General features: G+C 39.4%; 2 protein-coding genes across 9 annotated transcripts in view; both read right to left on the bottom strand.

Annotated features, from left to right (window-relative positions):
- Positions 1-2168: 2168 nt before the first annotated feature.
- CNTF (ciliary neurotrophic factor) lies at positions 2169-9712 on the bottom strand. 7 transcript variants are annotated; one of them, XM_077863375.1, is made up of 3 exons: positions 9572-9712; positions 4308-4475; positions 2169-3084 (listed from the first exon to the last, which is right to left on the bottom strand). In XM_077863375.1, the coding sequence occupies exons 2-3, from the start codon at positions 4419-4421 to the stop codon at positions 2599-2601; spliced, it is 600 nt and encodes a 199-aa protein (XP_077719501.1). In that variant the 5' UTR covers positions 4422-4475; positions 9572-9712; the 3' UTR covers positions 2169-2598. The 7 variants fall into 7 exon arrangements, with proteins under 7 accessions (XP_077719501.1, XP_077719502.1, XP_077719498.1 ...); XM_077863376.1 differs by having other exon boundaries at positions 4308-4470; positions 9572-9710; XM_077863372.1 differs by lacking the exon at positions 9572-9712 and adding an exon at positions 7349-7477 and having other exon boundaries at positions 4308-4470.
- The window catches only part of ZFP91 (ZFP91 zinc finger protein, atypical E3 ubiquitin ligase), a 47067-nt gene continuing 36139 nt past the window's right edge, over positions 6213-17140 (bottom strand). Inside the window, exons 5-11 of one of the 2 annotated variants that reach the window (XM_077863368.1) lie at positions 16574-16675; positions 15945-16079; positions 15141-15191; positions 14667-14745; positions 13213-13327; positions 10285-10384; positions 6213-9944 (exon numbers count right to left, since the gene is read on the bottom strand). In XM_077863368.1, coding sequence (XP_077719494.1) covers positions 9434-9944; positions 10285-10384; positions 13213-13327; positions 14667-14745; positions 15141-15191; positions 15945-16079; positions 16574-16675 — 1093 coding nt within the window. In that variant the 3' untranslated portion in view covers positions 6213-9433. Of the gene's footprint in view, positions 9945-10284; positions 10385-13212; positions 13328-14666; positions 14746-15140; positions 15192-15944; positions 16080-16573; positions 16679-17140 lie in introns of both variants that reach the window. The other variant, XM_077863367.1, reaches the window with a different exon arrangement.

Genomic DNA, 17140 nt, shown 5'->3' with positions numbered 1-17140 from the left:
CTAGAACATGGACCTACTGTTGGTCCCTTCTCCAATGTCCTGTCCATTTCAGATAAGCGTGATGCAGTCTACACGCTCAGATCCATACATGTCTGTGACTTCGTTTTCAAGGCTAAGTGCTCATTTCTCCCTTATTTCATCTATACTTTTCTAAGTATTTTCCCCATTCTTCTTCTGAGGCAGACTGCAAACTTTTGGAAGAAGAAACTGACACAACTCTTAGCACAATGCTGGGAGTTTCATTGCTTGTGACTTGCTGCTTGTGACCTCATCGAGACTTATGTAGCTTCCTATTTCCTCCCGTTCAATGGTAGTAGTTGTATCTTTTCTGGACTCTGCTGCTTCGAATGTGCCTCTTCTATATGAATATTCCTTCACATGTAATTCAGTAGAGCTTAAACTGTTCCCCCATTGACTTTTGAGACTTCTGCCGACATCCACTTTGGCCCATCTGCTGAATATGAAAACACACTTGGGGAAGGGTCGCTCCTTTCAGATTCAGCAAGTCTGTAATCAGGTATTCCCCACTAAGAAATGTAGTCACATCTTTAACCATTAAAACAGAAAGAGCCTAAAATATTTCACACGTATTTAGATTATTAAATCTGAGAGCTTCACACTAATAAGCAGGTGCTTTATCAAGGAGAAATACTGGTCTCGAAGCAGAAGAATCAGTCTAAGAAAAAGCATGAATGGAATAAGCCTCTATGCATTTACTGACAAGGCATCTAGCTATCTACCAAAATTACAAATGAAATAAAACCAAACAATAAACCTGTAGTGGTAGCGGGACCCAAATGTTTGTCACCTCACATTCTTCTAACCAAGGCAACTCTTCCGTCTCTCTCATTTCTCTTCATTTGGTACTCAGCCAACCTTTGAACTCCTCCTCCTCCAGAAAGGGATGTCAGGCTCTCAGTGGGCTCCTTCCTTTAACTCCCTAACACTTAAACCTGTGCCTTACAATTCCACCCAGTATTGACGTCTTCTATGCATACAAGCTCATTTCCACAAGTGCATACTGCCTTCTGTCCCCTGTATTGCCACAATACCCAACCCAGAGTCCTCCTAACACTGACCTCGTAGAGTTTTGGACACAAAACCTTGTGGGAAATAGACACTAGCTAGGTCACCCCAGTCCATCTCATGCAACCTATGGGTGCTAGCCCTTTCTGATTCATGGTTTACTTATGAGCATGGGAGCTTCAAATAAGTAAACTAAATTGATTTGGGTGCTCCATCCAAGATGGTGACTTTAACTGGGAGTGTCAAATTTCATACCTGAGAACTTTGGGATTTATACTACACCACTAGTTCACAGGCCTGACCATAAATGGCCTTTTCCATTAATGCCCACATTTACCAGTTGGTGTCTTTCACACTGCGTCTCTCTCAAGAACATTAAACAGAGTCTTGCCCCTTTGTTGTGAAACATGGAGGCTGTGCTGTATATTGTTTTAAAATCGCTGGCATTCCCACTGGGAACAGAGTGGGCCTCACCCTATCCTCATGACTAAGTCCAAAGAATGTGTGGTAAAGGAGTTTTGTGACATTTTAACCTGAGTACTATTCCAACCATTGTCCATGAATGCTTGCTTACAGTGCCTGTATCGCTACACTGCTGATCACAATAAATGTGAGGTAAGCTGGTATGAGCTGTGCCCAACCCAAAACATTTGTGGATGCTTTAAAGCAGGCTGTGTTACTGCACATCCTCAGTTTCCCAATTTCAGAAATGGTGGGTCTACTCTTTTCCGCAAACAGAATGTTAAGATCTCCACTACTCTCATCTTTGCCAATGTGGGCAAAAAATTGTGCCTTTACTGTGCCACTGATCTATCAGGATATATAACGGGGATTGTTTTTTCAGCGTCAGGGACAGATTACATGGATCTATTTTCCAACCCTCTGTGGGAAAGAGGTGCAATGACAGAGGGTCATGATCAGGCCTCTGAACTGAAGGGCACATAGCTTTTTGGGATGAGAAGTATCTGGGTTCAAACTTAAGTGTGCCATTTGCTAGTAGGGTAACCTTGACCAAGTTATCATTTCTGTGAGCCTGTTTTCTCATCTGCCAGATGGGAATAACACTACTTCCCTCAATAGGGTTGTTGTGAAATAACATACACAAAGCTCCTGGCATATCGCTACATATAGCAGACACTCAATAAACGTTAGTTACTTCTTTTTATTATCCAAGGGTTTGAATTGGCTAGAGTCCAGGATTTTTAATTCATTGTCTCAATTTTCCCAGAAAAGCCATCTAGGACTAAAGTTAAACTTAGGTTTATCCTGTAAGGCTGTTAAATACTTGTAGAGTTGATTTAGTGAGTAGAAAGGTTAGAACACTAAAATGGAAGGACACAGCCCTTGCCCCCACACCCACAGGGCCCCAACACACCACACACACACACACACACCAGATTAAACCTGGATGCCCATTTGTCCAGGGCTCCACCCCTGCTTGATGAAAATATCTATGGTCTCATGGGTCAGAAAACGGTCGACCTTTCAAAACTTAAGAATGGGAAAGTGAGGCCTCAGGAACTGTGCATACTCCATTAGAAATATAACGAAGGAGAGAAAGAGGGATAACTGCTATATTTTCTTGTCATTAGCAATATAATGGCTCCCACGTGCTGGAATCCCAGTCTGATAAGAAGAAATGAGTCGAAGGTCATGGATGGACCTCACTGTCCACTGTGAAAGCTCTCGCAACACCTTCAGGCCCCACAGCTTCTTCTCAAAGAGGCCACCATCTCCAAAGACAGGTATCCCATCAGCCTCATTGGGGGGGATTTTGTGTTCCAGGAGCATCATTAATTCCTCCAGCTGGTAAGCAAAGGCAGCAACCTGGAGTAGAAGGGTGTGTATTGCTTGATGGAAATCCCCTTCAGTTGGAGTAAAATGAACCCGCTGGTCTTCTAAAAGCCTGGCCAACATAACATGGAAAGCGCGATAAGCTTGGAGGTTCTCTTGGAGTCGCTCCACCTCAGACAGTTCACTCCACCGATCAGTGCTTGCCATTGGCACACCATCCACAGAGTCCAGGTTTAGGTTCTCGTTCAGGCCCTGATGCTTCATCTGGCCAAGGATACATAAAAACATCACATCTTCTGTAATTATCCCAACATTCTCATTTAATCCCTAAATCTCATGTAAGACCTTATTCACTTTCCTGGTCAGAGATCCAAATTGGAAAAATTTTTAAAATCTCCAAAAGGAACTCATCTGGGATCCAATGACTGGATTTTAGGAAGGCTTTATTCTAAAATTATACATTCTGCTTTACCTATTTCCTTTTTGTGGGAGAATATGCAGGTTTCATTAGATTTTAAAGGTTGAAAACCACTGGTCTACAACTTCTCCTTCCCACTTTGAACTCCCTCCTGGAAACAAGTACTTGAATCGTACTCGAGTTTTAAGAATTTTAAACATACTTGAAGACACTGGCCAGGCCTATTAGGAATCCCAAGAATTAACCCACTGCAGAATTTTTCTAACCCCCCTCTCCTCCATTATCCACTCTCATTGGGAAGACAATACTTTAGAGAATTCAGTGGTAATGAGATAAAAAAGATAAAAATAAAAAAAGGTACTTCAAAGAGTTAGATTTCTAATTGGTGAGGCTGTACAAAGCTAAACCAATTCCCAGACAACCTAAATTTAGAACTCTTTTTCAGTGTTTCTATCATAGTAGGCCTTAGGTGGAGACTGATGGGGATCTCCATCAGAAAACCAATCTGGAACTCCATGGTTAGCTCATCAATTTGACACGTCCCTAAGTTTCCAGTGAATCTTCTAGGGGATCCTTTTTTGATAGTATGGGTCACCATTCTCTTTTGATACACAGAGACTTGATATATACTATAGAGGAGAAATTCTTTGGGTTTGTGCTGTTCTTCTCCCAATTCTATAAACCTCATTCTTTCATTTACATAGCTCAAAAATTCAGAACAATGTGTATGAAGAACCCACACTTACAGGGCCCATAGTTAATCTATTCTGGTAGAATCCAGACTGTAGGCAATCATATTAAGAATAGCCTCCATGACATAGAGCCAATCCTACCCAGAAGACCATGTCTATTTTCTCAAAGAACATGTCTCCTCAACAGGCTAGAGAAGAAAACAGGGTCACAGGAGTTTCTTTATGGGAAAGAACCATGTCGGATGATAGGTGCCCAATCTATGAATGACTGTATGATTAGGGCCTTGATGATTGGTAATGGGGGCTGGAACATGATGTTAAGGGGCTAATCAGAAGAGATCAAGTGAAAACAGACAACAGCAAAATAGGCAACTTACATAAGATTCCAAAAGAGCAGTCAGGTCTGAACGAATCTTCCTTGCTAGCCAGATAGAGCGGCTACAGAGGTCCCGGCGATGAGGGGTCAGCGGTGAGTGCTCTGCAAAGGCCATCTCCTAACTCAACTGTCCCAGGAAACAAGTGAGCTGGGTTTGCTTCTGTCTACACTGGTCCAAATAAGAAATGTGACTCTCAGACTAAATCCACTGGGCATTCTCTCCTAATGGGATTGTGCACCCCACCCCCATCCCCCTGCCTGACTCAGAGGTGGCAGCAAATTCCTGGCTGTGGATTTTTGTGCCTGTGGAATCAAAGGCCCCTTTTTAATCAGCTTTTTTTTCCTGCAGCGTCTGCCTCCATCTCTCTCCTCCACTCAGTGCCTAGCCTACTTGTTTTTATGTCATTGTTTTGCTTTTGCACTTAGCAACAAGGTCACTATCACACTAATCCTCATGACACCCCTGCCTAATGTGATCTACTTCATATACACATAATCAGTTTATTTTATCACTCTCCCTTGCATTCGTCATGTCTTCTTCTTCCTTTTCTTTTTCCCTTCTTGGCCTAGTATTCAATAATATTGTTATTACTAACAATATAGCTGCCATTGATTAAGCAACTACTCTGGGCCAGACACTGTGCTAAAGGCTTTAAAGCCTTTATTTGATCTTTAGAATAATTCTATGAGATAAATATTTTCCATAACGAAATTGAGGCTTAAAGAAATTAACTAATATGCACAAAATCCAGGAAGCAGGCACAAAACATAGGTCTCTGATTCTCCCATTGACATTGAAATTTCATCCTTTAGGTTTTTCACATTTTGTTCAAGAAACAAAGTTTATGCTAAATAGGTCCTCTGAAAATACAGCATCTTTTCACTTCTATCATTTCGTCATGTAGTTTCATTTATACTCAATTAAAAATCAGCAAAGTAAGTATCTCTAACCTCAATCACGGTGCCTTCCTCATAGCTACAGGATGGGGAAGGTACTGTTTAGGCCTGTTCTCTTCCAAAGGACAGGAAACACCCAACCCTGACTGGGTAACATTTTCAAGGCAGTCTCAAATGACAACATGCTTTTCTTTCTCTTCCTCATCCCAGTCATACCACACTGCTCCTTAACAACATACAAGAATGACCTGGGCTTTGAAATGAGGGCAAAAGAGTTTAAGAGCACGTGCAGAATTGTTCTTCTGTTGCATCCAACTTAACCCTGTAGATTAAAATATGATGCTTCTTGGGGAAGAGCTTCAAGTGTCCTACTCAATCAATAAGCCTTCACTATTTCATGCCATAGACATTGCCTCTAAATTGAAACACATGCCTTCTCAGGTGCAAACTTCCATAAACAATAAACAAGGGGTGGAGGGGAGAAAAGTGGGAGTGAGTGGCTCACAGGAGGCCTTTAAAGAAGGTAAAACGATTTTTTTTTTGAAAGTTAATACTTGTTGTGGACATTGAGTTTTGTGAAAAAGCACTGACATCAAATGCTAACAAGGTTTTTGTCATTATGAGACTAACATAACCCTCACAGCATCCTTAACATTCTCTCTACTAGACTAATGAGGCCATCTCTTCTAGAAGTCTGTCACAACACAGGAGGGGTTTCCAAGTTGGCTAGATGATCACAGAATCCTATAGCAACTCAGCATTAGAGATCAAGAATGAAAATGAGTCAGAAGTTACCTCTGATTCTGCCCAAGAGAAGTAACAGCACCTGCCACATAAACCCTGTGCTGGGGGCACTGGGTTCTCAGCAGCATCAACTTTTTACCCTTAGGATAACTGTTAACTTAGTACAATCAAGGAAGACAAGTTGCTTCCATGAAGACAACTTTTATTTTTCTTCTTTACATATTTATTTTGGATATGCCTTACCTAGATTAAGAGAAAACAAGGATTTGAAAAGCAGAGTATCCCTTTTATTATAATTTCTTTTTACATAACCTTTTCAACCTAGATTCAGGTAACTACCTGTCTCTCCCATCAAAGGAGAAGGGTCCTGCACATTACAACAGGCAAAAAAGGCTTTCAAGAAATAAAATATTTTAAATTGATCCATTACAATTTTTCAGTTTTCTTGAGTACATTGGAAAGTGGGAAAAAGAAGGAGGGAAAAATGGTACTTCAAACAATCAGACTAATAACCTTGGCTGGGTTTAATACACTCTTTATATATTTTTTCCAACAGGTACACAGGAGGTTCAAGTGCTCTATGCAGATGCTTTCCCATACCTGAATTCTTTAACTCCCAGTAATCCTGGCCAGTGTTTATTCAAACTCTCTGAAGCATAGTAAGTCTCAATTATGCAGAATAACCCTGGGCAACCAGAGACTAGGGGGAAGCACATCTCCCAGAAATAATACTTGCATGTCAATTACATTTTCAGGATTTTGAACTGCCAATTCACAAGATGGAGAATATGCAGTGGGGAGAGTTATTAAAAAGGTAACACAATTTGACTAAGGGTAGGAAATGCAGAATTTTAAGAGGGCTCCTTGGAAGGACACATGAGAAGCAGACAAGGAAAGGGGAGAGGACTTAGTACAAGACAGCTTACTTATACCACTCTTTACTGTGCTAGTATCTTTTCAAAAGGAAAAAAAGAAGATAGAAGTCCATGGAGAATATTTTAAGATTGACTGCAAACTGCTATAATAATTTATTGAAGCAAACTATAGGCAAATGGTACCTATAAAGGGGTCAAAAAAAGGAAGAACAGAAAGTTTCTAGTTATTAGAACTTGTTGCTTTTTGTGGGGAGGAGTGTGATATGGGAAGAACATATTTTCCTTCAATCTCGTTAATTTTTTTAATGCAGTTTGCTTTTGTGTAGGTGGTTAAAATATCTGATGACTCATCACTGCAAATACAACTTACAGAGACAGAGAAGATAAATGTGACAAAGAAAAAAGGTACGTGTGCGGTACAGATGAGAGCTAGTCAAACAGTACAAAATGGACTTATAACGAGAGTGGAACAACTTTGTTGTAAACCCAATCAATCTGACAGTTTTTTCAAATGTACTCAACATACCAAGTCAATTCCAAATCCTGACTGTGGGCAGGAAAGCATATTCTACATCCCTTCTATCCTTATTCCATTTTCTACCCCCACACTGGAGGGATGGCAAATCTGCAACACTCTGTAAAGAAACAATAGTGCATTTAAGTCTATTCACTGTAGGTGTCTGACTCCCTATTCCCTGGCATCCCAACCACTGACACTAGTGGGTGTAAAGTAAGCCTCTTTCAGAGATGACATTTTGTTACCCCTCTTTTTGGGAAAAAATAAAAGAGAAAATTGATAAACTTTGTAGTTTTAGTGTTTGTGAAAAACAAGTTGTTCCTTATTTTGCTCTCGGCAAAACTTCATTCTTTCCAACAGCCATCACAACATTTCTGACAAACAATGAATAGGGCAAGCTTTTAACTCCAGCTTGTGAGGTACACAGAAGGATAGAAATTGCCCTTCTAATTCTCTAAAAATTGCCAAAATAAGTTTTTAGTCTTCTGGGAGTTATAAACTTGTACAAAAACACCACCTGCCTCTCCCATGGCCAGTAATAAGCAATGCACCCCCAAGAAAATCCCTATCTCAATGGATGTGGTAATTCCCAGAATTTTAGGTGAAAGCCAAAGCCATTATTCCACAGATTATTAACTTTGTCTATGGAAGCCTTTCCTCTTCTGAAGTATTATTTTTATAAAAAGGAAACAAAACAGCCATTTTCTTTGACTTCAAATTGTACGAGTCATAGACTATCTCTTCACTAATGGCAGTGTCCTTCAATAACTGGGACCTGGAATGAAACAATGATAAAGCAAAGCAAAACCAAAAACAAAGCGAGGGGCCAGAATTGGGCCAACAGGAAGGTGTGTAGAAAGAAATGATGGGGACAAAAAAAGAAAATAAATTTACAAGAGAAAATCTTTTATCTGTAATTCAGACCCTGAACAACCCTTCTTCTTATCCCCTCAAAATTCCTAAATCTCAATGCTCTAAAAACTCAAAGAGCACTAATTACCAAAAACCTAACTTCCTTCCCTAAAAAGGCTTCCAAAAAAGCACTAGGCTACTGTAGTGATTTTGTTAGTGCGGAGGACCAGCTTTCTTTAAAGGCCACTGGAGAGCTATATTTTAGAGGCTGGCTGTGCTTCTTCAATCCTGTATCTTGCCTTCAAAAGTACCTCTTATAGAAAGGACCCCATGTCAGAATAACCTAATCTCTCCCAGCCCCCAAAAATCTAGCAACGACGACCCCCCCCCCAAAAAAAAATCAGACTTTCCGTTAATAAATAAGGAATCTCAGGTTCCACAACACAAAAACACACATGTTCAAAGTGCAAATTTCTGCCATTAGTCTGGGACTTTTCTCACTGATACAGAGCCCTGTCTTATGGCCAGAGAAACCATGTAGAGGGCAGCCCCCTCCCTGTTGGGAGCCTGCTTCCATGCTAGTGAGCACCACTGAGAACCAGAGGGAGGTGTTGGAAGGGGACTGAAGTGCTGGGATCACAAAGGAGGGAGGTGGTCCCCGTGAATCCTTCCTTTCTGAAACCCAGCAGGGAATGGAGGAAATGGGGGTGAGTGAGAGAGGTGTGCTGTTTTAACAGCTCACCTTAAGGGGCCTAAAGTGCCAAGTCAAGCTGCCAGCCTCCAGAGATTAGAAGTGTATGATACTTTGGGAATAAGTGTGCTGCAGTGGGTAGAAGCCAGAACCATAGGGCAGCAGTGAAGGAGAAGGGGTTTAGAGGACAGTAATATACTATCAAGAGTTAAAAGCTGATCCAGAGCACATCAGAGTTACAGGTTTAAGAAGGGATCTGCCGGTGAGCAGGAAGTCTGCCTGACTGGAACTGAGGAGGAGGATAACCCTCACTTTTAAGAGCTTCTTCTTTTTTGCCTACCTTTTTGGTAAAGGCAACATCAATTTTATAAAGGGGACAATAGAGGGAGAAGAGGGTGGGTGTAGGTGTGTGTGCTGTGATCCACAATGGAAAGAGCAGGCCCTTCAGTTATTTTACTAGATTTTAAATGCTTTAAATTTTTTTTTTTTGTCCTTTTTATCTTTTAAATACAAAGTCTGAGCTGTCCCAGTGCCCAAAGTCTTCCCTTCCACTAAGGTCCAGTAGAGTCTGAATCTTCAATCAGAACCTCTGTGGTAGCACCGAGTATATCCGAGTTCATGACCAGCCCTTCAGTGCCCCCACTGCTGCCACTTCCCACAAAGATCTTCCCATCAGCCATCAGGCTCACCCGTTCCGTCCCACTACAGTATGACTTTGACATCCCTTCAGCTTCTAGCAGGAGGCACTCTCCAGAGGTGGAGTTTCCCAATGGCTCAGGAAGAAGAGGAAGACCCTGCCCATCTGCAGGTTGTGTCAGGGATTCTGGGTTAGTGCCCAAGATATCTGTGCTGGTGATGAGGGCGCCTGCATTGGCAGCCAGAGCTTCGGCAATCAGCACCTCAGGGTGGCTTTTTGCTTTGTGTGCCACTACGCTGTCCTTCTTCTCAAATTTTTTGCCACAGATATTACAAGAGAACTGGTAGAAGGAATCTGCATCATGCTTCTTCATGTGCCAATTAAGGGATGCCTTCTGCCGACACGTAAATCCACAGATCTCGCATCTAGGAAGATGGAAAAGGAAATAGCTGATCAAACAGAAATGAAGAGGCCTCTTCTTCAGGGTCAGGGTAGGACTTTAGAGGTCACATATATAGGCCAATAGTCAGTAACATTTCTTGGGAAAAATTATGAAAAGTTAACCAGATGGAAAATTAATGTTTCTTTTGTTTAAAAAACAAAGGAAACAAAAAGTTCACTAAATAGCATCCCAAACCAATACTCACTCTAATTTGGTAAAAGTGAATAGAAGTGGCAACTGAAATTGTTTGCATAGGGGCTAACCCACAAGTAGGGCAGATATGCACTTCTCACCCACATGTTCACCAATAAATAAACACTCACTGTAATGGCTTCTCGCCAGTGTGAATCATCCGGTGCACTGCCAGATTGTGAGAACTCTTGAAGGCCCTAGCACAATATTCACAGATATAATCCCTTTGATCTAAGAAGAAAAATAATGTGGTTAGTGTTCCACTTAGAATCCCTGTAAGTAATTTTCCCAGTTCACAGTAAGCAAGCAGATGATCAGTCAGGTCATTTACAGTAAAAGTAGTACTGTTTTCAATCTATAAAACAATGGATAAATAAAATTTTAAGAAGAAATATACCACTTTCAATTTTTGTTTAAAAAGTCCATATATTCAGTAGCATAAGGACTAGTTTTAAAAAACTAAACAAAGCAAAACCAGAAACAACTTAATGGATATATGAGAACTGGAACCCTAATCTCAATCTTGCCAGTAATCTAATTCTTGGATAAACTGCTTAGTAATAAGTAAATAATGATATTTTCCTTGGATTTTATTCTTTAAAAGTTTTTTCAGATTGTGAAAGCTGAATGCTTACATATAAAGAATTTGGCACTCAAACCACTACCATCACCACCACATTGGGCATTCCCTAGAAGAAAAGTGATCCATGATTAAAGTGGTAATCATATCTTCTGTTTTGGTTTTAAAATTGTTACCCAGAATAAACAATTTCTCTCAAAAGGTTCAAGTGGCTGCTATCAAATACATCAAACAGTTTCTGTATTTTTTACCTTATTCTCTCCTACCCCGTATCTTCTGCAACATTCAACCACCTCCCCTCTGTCATTTCAAAATACCCATAATTTTCACAGGATTTTTGATGAATTTGGTGACATAGTGTAGACTCTATGGGCCAAAGGAGCATTGCACTAAATTATTTCTTTATCACTTGGTTTGGGAGAGAAGCGGGTAAGGGGATGCTCTATATCTCTTGAATAAACGACCACTATGTTTTCTAGGTCTTTCACTTAAAATTGCTACAAATAGTCACAGTGAAAACATGAGGATAAGTTAAAAGGCAAACAATATCCAATTTAATTCTATCTCTATCCCAACAGTTCTAAAGCCAAGTGTAGGAGAATAGTCAAGTTTGTCTCAAGCTTGAATACACTTAGGAATCAACTGCGGGATCTCAGTAAATGCAGTTGGTAGTTGAGCAGGTCTGAGGCAGTCTGAGATACTGCATCTCTAATAGTGGCTCAAGTGATGCCAATGCCTGTTGGGCTATCTTCTACATGCTAAATAGGCAAGGTCTAAAAATGGACTTTTAAACCAAGGACAATTCTTAGTGTCTCCCAAATCTTGTCCCCTGTTCCAGCTTCATTATTGCATGGCAAACTTGGGTGGGGCATCCACTTGCTTAAATCAATCACATGTTCAAAGGGAGTCTGTTTGCACTAATTTGGAAAAGGAGAACTACAATAACATCATAAAAGTGTATTAACCAGATGTAAATATTTGGAATGGAATGAACTTCTAAAACAGTTTGTCATAGCAGGCCTATGGTATTTAGCTAACGTAGTCTAAACTAATTGTCAGAAATTACTTTTGTAGAGAATAAAACAGAATTAACAGGGAGGAGTGGAGAAAAGGCAGCACCTAGCAAGGAACAGAGTGGAGACAGTCCTCTCCATGAAGCGGTGGCACCATAAAATGAGAAGACTGTAGACTTTGCAATGATTCAGGCCTGAGCTCAAATCGTGGTGCTCTGAAATGTCCACTGTGTGCCAGGCTTCACGCAGTAAACAGCATTTACATGTGCTCTCATTTCATCCTTAAACTAACTCCATGATGTCAGTGACATTATCTGCCCCCCCCCCTTTTTTATTTTTTTTTATTTTTTTTTATTTTTATTTTTTTTTCCCCCCCTTTTTTAGATGAGGGAAAGTGAGAAGAAATAACTTGTCTAAGTCACACATACAATAAAAGATGGAGAGGGTACATGTATCAGTATAACCCTGGGTAGGAGACAACTGAAATTCCTAGTCTTACCTCTATGACTGTTGAGAAGATAGCATGTAATAATCCAGTGTCTGGCACCTATTCAATTAGCTCTAACACCCAGGCTCATTTGTTCCCATTAGCTGAACTGCATGGAGATTGTCAGTGGATAAAATGAATGGAATTTGGAATCATTCTAGAGTATGTATAATGAAGACACATTCGGTTTCTCTTTTTGAGTCAATAGCTCCTACAGGAGATTACATATAATTCAGTAGCTAGCCTTCCTGACCGCAGTAGCAGTAGAAGTGTCAGAAGCTACTTAATAGTTACCACAGAACTATAGGCTCTCTCTTCATACTCAATTCTAGTCCATAAGAGCTACTAAAAGTATCTACTGGAAATGGAATTAGAAAATCCTGATTCTGATAAATACCATCGGTGTTACCAAGGGCAAGTTACGTAATGTATAAAGCCTCTTGTTTCTTAGCTTTAAGACAAGGGTAATACAAGCAAACTTGGTGATGCTGAATGGATGGATAACCAGTAACAGTTGATAGAGGATATGTGCTCAATAAAAAATTAATCTGTTCATAAAAGTCAAAGGATAAAAGTAAAAACCCCTAGTTTGTTCATCCCTTATAAAATGTTTTATTATATTTTATGTTCATACCTTTCTCTCACACCTGACTATAGACTCTCAAAATTTACATTAAAAAAAAGATCATTACCAATCTACATACTTAAAAGTAGAACGCATTTAAAACTTGCTAAAACATTTTATTTAAAACAGTACCTGTATGGGCAGCCCGGGTGGCTCCACGGTTTAGTGCCACCTTCAGCCCAGGACCTGATCCTGGAGACCCGGGATCGAGTCCCATGTCAGGCTCCCTGCATGGAGCCTGCTTCTCCCTCTGCCTGTGTCTCTGCCTCTCTCTCTCTTTCTCTGTGTGTGTCTCTCATGAATAAATAAATAAAAATCCTTAAAAAAAAAAAAAAAAAAAAAAAAAAGGAGTACCTGTATGATGCTTGGCATGTCGTAGAAGTTGCTTCTGGAGCCTGAAGAGTCGCCCACAGGAGGGATGAGGACATACGTATTTCTTCTTCAGCAAATGCTGATACTTAATGTGGTGCTAAAACAGTAAGAGAAAATAAAGAGCGTTAAAAATTAGGCTTTCTGAAAGCTTGTTCCTTTGCTAAGTCAAAAGTGCTAAAGGAGGGGCACCAGGGTGGCTCAGTCAGTTAATCGTCCAACTCTTGTTTTCAGCTCAGGTCATGATCTCAGGGTTTTGAGATGGAGCATGGCATCAGGCTCTTTGGCTGGGTGAAGTCTGCTTGAGATTCTCTCTCTCTCTCCCTCCCTCCCCGTCAAAAGTGCTAAAGGGAAATCAAATACTCTGCATATGGAGGGTGTGTGTGTGCAGTACAACAGTTAAGAACACAGGCTATGGAAATACAGAGAGCTGGATTCTAATCTATCATTCATGATAGGAAATGTGCTTAAATACTGTGAGCTATAGTTCTCATTTGTAAAATGGACATAACTGTAAGTGTCTTTCAGCATAACTGTGAGGATACAGACATGTGTTGTATGGTGCTTAGTGCAGCACAATGCATACAGTGAAAGAACAGAAGCAACCACTATTATCACAGAGCCAGAATCAGAGAGTTAAGGCCTTAGTCTCATGTTATCCTTGCTGCTAAACTAAAAATCAAATAGGCATTTCTTAAGCTTTTGTAATAAGCATTTCACTTTCATGTTTTCTGCCAGGCCTAAGTATAAGCTATATCTTAATTCATTTAAAAAAAAAATCTACTAAGAACAAACCAGAACAAAAAAACCAAAAACCTGAAGTTTTTTTTATTTTAAACATTATTTAAGAAATCACAGGTCAGAGTTGCTATTTTTAAAAAATATAAAATAAAGTCTATTCATCGGTGTCTTTGGTGTGTTGGTACAATCATCTCTTATATCAAAAGTATTTATAGCACGATGAGAAAGACTGGGCTATTCCAAGATTCCAAGGAAATTCTTTATTTGATCTCATGTTCTTAGACATTTTTCTTTTAACACAATGATTAAAGTAATCTTATGCCTTATTATTTATTTTTAAAAAGATTTTATTTATTTATTTGACCCAGAAAGTGTGTGCGCTTGAGAAAGAGCACTAGCAGTGGGGAGGTGGGGGAGGTGTAGAGGGTGAGGGAGAGGCAGACTCCCCGCTGAGCAGGGAACCTGGTGCTGCACTCGATCCCAGCACCCGGGGATCATGTCCTGAGCTGAAGGTAGATACTGAGCCCCCCCGGCGCCCACTTTTATGCCTTTTTAAAATAAAATGTTTTTTTTTTTTTTTGACCCTGTATGTCAATGATAAAGCCTACACAAGGTCACAAATTTTAGCATCTCATGAAATACAAGAACCAGTAATGGAACTTAACCTGAAAGGCTGCCTTATGTAACAATTTACTGACCTGCAAATAGCGGGGGTGAGCAAGAACAGTTCCACATCCTTCCATTTCACAACGGACATATTGGATTGGAGGCTTTTTTCTATTATCAATATGTGGGAGAAAAGTTAGCGAACAGAAGAGGCATTCTGCAGTGGCTTAACTCAATGTACAATAGGGAACAGCAATTTTATAGTATGAAGAATTAAAATCTCTTTACTAGTTTATAGCTTGCACAGAATGTTAGAAATAACCAGAAACTGACAAATGTTTGATAAGAGTTTTTTTTTAAAAAGCACAAAATAAACTAGTAACCTCTACCCAAAAGGTAAAGTAGTGTTAAGATTTTTAGAAACTTTAAGACCCTGTGATAGAATTAAAAACACAGTAACTCTGCATCAAGGATATATTAGTAAAGTTGCATTGGAGATATTTTTAAATAACCATTCCTGCAAGGTAATGATGAGTAATTATGTGAGTAAGATTTGTATAAATTACCTCCTTTTGGGTAATCGTGGACTTTTGTCATCTTTTCGCCTTCTTCCTCTCCTAGAATTAGAAAACAGAGTAATTGTCCACATATTCCAGACTGAAGCTTACAAAGCCAAGAATGGCTAGAGACCCATACTGTAGACTGAAGAGCAGATGGCAGAAACAAAGGATAATTACAATATACACAGTATACAAAGACATATCTGACAAACCAAAGATGTCATTCTGAAGTAATTTCACTTAAATAAATCTGTATTACAAGTTAAATACATACCTGTCATAAACTATATACATTACTATGGATGATCTGGATAAACCTCAAGGTTACCTTGAAGAGTCTATCACTTAAATTCAATCAATTTGAAAAGGAGAATAGTCTATTGTATAAACACCCAAAGAATATAAACTATACTCTCCTATAATAGAACCAAAAAGCCTAAACACTTAAAACAAATCTTATTTCTGCAACAGGCAATGACTGCTGGACAAGAAGTCAAGATTCTTCAATCATTTGCCCTATTTGCCCTTCTTTTGAGGATCCACATTTGTCGCAATTTTCCTTGCTATCTCTACACCCTCTGTATCCCATTAGCTCCTGTCTTGCCCACTCATTTAAACATCTTTAAGTATTGCTTTGGATTAAATTTAAACTTTTCAAGCTTTTGAGAGCGCCTCTGCAATGAAACTGTCAGCTGCCTGAGGCAGCAATATGCACCTGTCAATACCCCTCTCCTCACTCCCACTCTTTTTTCCCACCAATGGCTTTAAAATCTGTTAGGTTTCCATTTTTAGTAGTAATTGCCTACTCACTTCCTAGGAGGTTCCTCATCCTCCCTAATTTCATTCTCTTCTTCTTTCACCTCTACCTCTACTTCCACTTTTATTTCTTTCTTCTCCTTCTCTTCTTTCACCTTCCCTGATTTTCTCCGTGGTTTTGGGGTTTCCCTGAAAACACAAACAAATTTAACATTGGTATCCAGTAAGGGATCTTTGCGAGGGGGAACTGTGACAACAGGGTAAAACCCGTGGTTATCATTGATTTATTGAAAAATTATGATCCTTAGCTCATGAAATGTAATTTACATCAACTGTTCCTTACATGCACATTAAAAGCCACTCAGGCTAAAAATAATCAAGAATCAAAATTCACTATAGTCGTAAAGAGAAAGAGTAAAAAATTGTAAGTATTCAGGCAATTGATGGTATCTTAAGATAAACATGCAGACATTCAGTATTTTGAATATGATCAAAATAAAGTTCTATAACTAGAAGAGAGAGCTGTGTGAAAGAGTTATAAGATAATGTTAAATTGGCAAAACAAGTGCATAATTAATTACTCATTTAAAATTAAGTCTATTAACAACATGGTGAAATAAAAGCATGCAACAGTGCTTTCCTTATTCTTCACTGACACGTCTGAAATAAAATCTGAGACGTGCCTCTCTAAGTGGGGTTTGTAGGTCTCATCTCTTGGGTCATCTTTGAATGGTATCTCCTCTTCACTGATTAACATCTCTTCTTCCTCTTCCTCCTCCTCATCGCTACTAAAAAGGAATAAATAGAGATTAGAAATTCTACTTCTAAGGATTATATATCTGACTAGATTTTATTTGCTCATTTATTTAAAAGTAGCCAAAGATTCACAAGAAATTATCTAGAAGTTTTATCCTTATGGTCTAACTGGACTAGCAATCTTAGCTGTTTATTATCATAATAATTATAACTAAAAATCTATAAATCCTAAAAAGGCTATTACGCTTCATTAAATAAAGGTAAGGTGAGGACTGCTCAATGGCACTAAGAGCTAAAAAAAAAAAAAAAAAAAAAAAAAAAAAAAAAACAACAGAAAAACTTTTAGGCAGTGCTTCCGTGTTTCAGTTTGTTAAGTGTCCAACGCTTGATTTCAGCTCAGGTCATGACCTCAGGGTCCTGAGACAGAGCTCCACCTTAAGATTTCAAGGTTCTCTCTCTGCCTCTCAACCCCTTCTTTTAAAAAACCAACAAAA

Source organism: Canis aureus, chromosome 21 (assembly GCF_053574225.1).
Source record: "Canis aureus isolate CA01 chromosome 21, VMU_Caureus_v.1.0, whole genome shotgun sequence".
In the NCBI taxonomy this organism is placed as follows: Eukaryota; Metazoa; Chordata; class Mammalia; order Carnivora; family Canidae; genus Canis; species Canis aureus.
The sequence above is the reverse complement of the archived record's forward strand: the minus strand, read 5'-3'. Positions and strand labels throughout refer to the sequence as shown.

Bases quoted from the DNA above. Each gene is read 5' to 3' on its own strand.
- CNTF (XM_077863375.1), bottom strand. From the start codon at position 4,421: ATGGCCTTTGCAGAGCACTCACCGCTGACCCCTCATCGCCGGGACCTC. The intron at 3,085-4,307 runs GTAAGTTGCCTA...ATCCTTGGCCAG, and splicing joins CTGCTCTTTTGGAATCTTAT to ATGAAGCATCAGGGCCTGAA.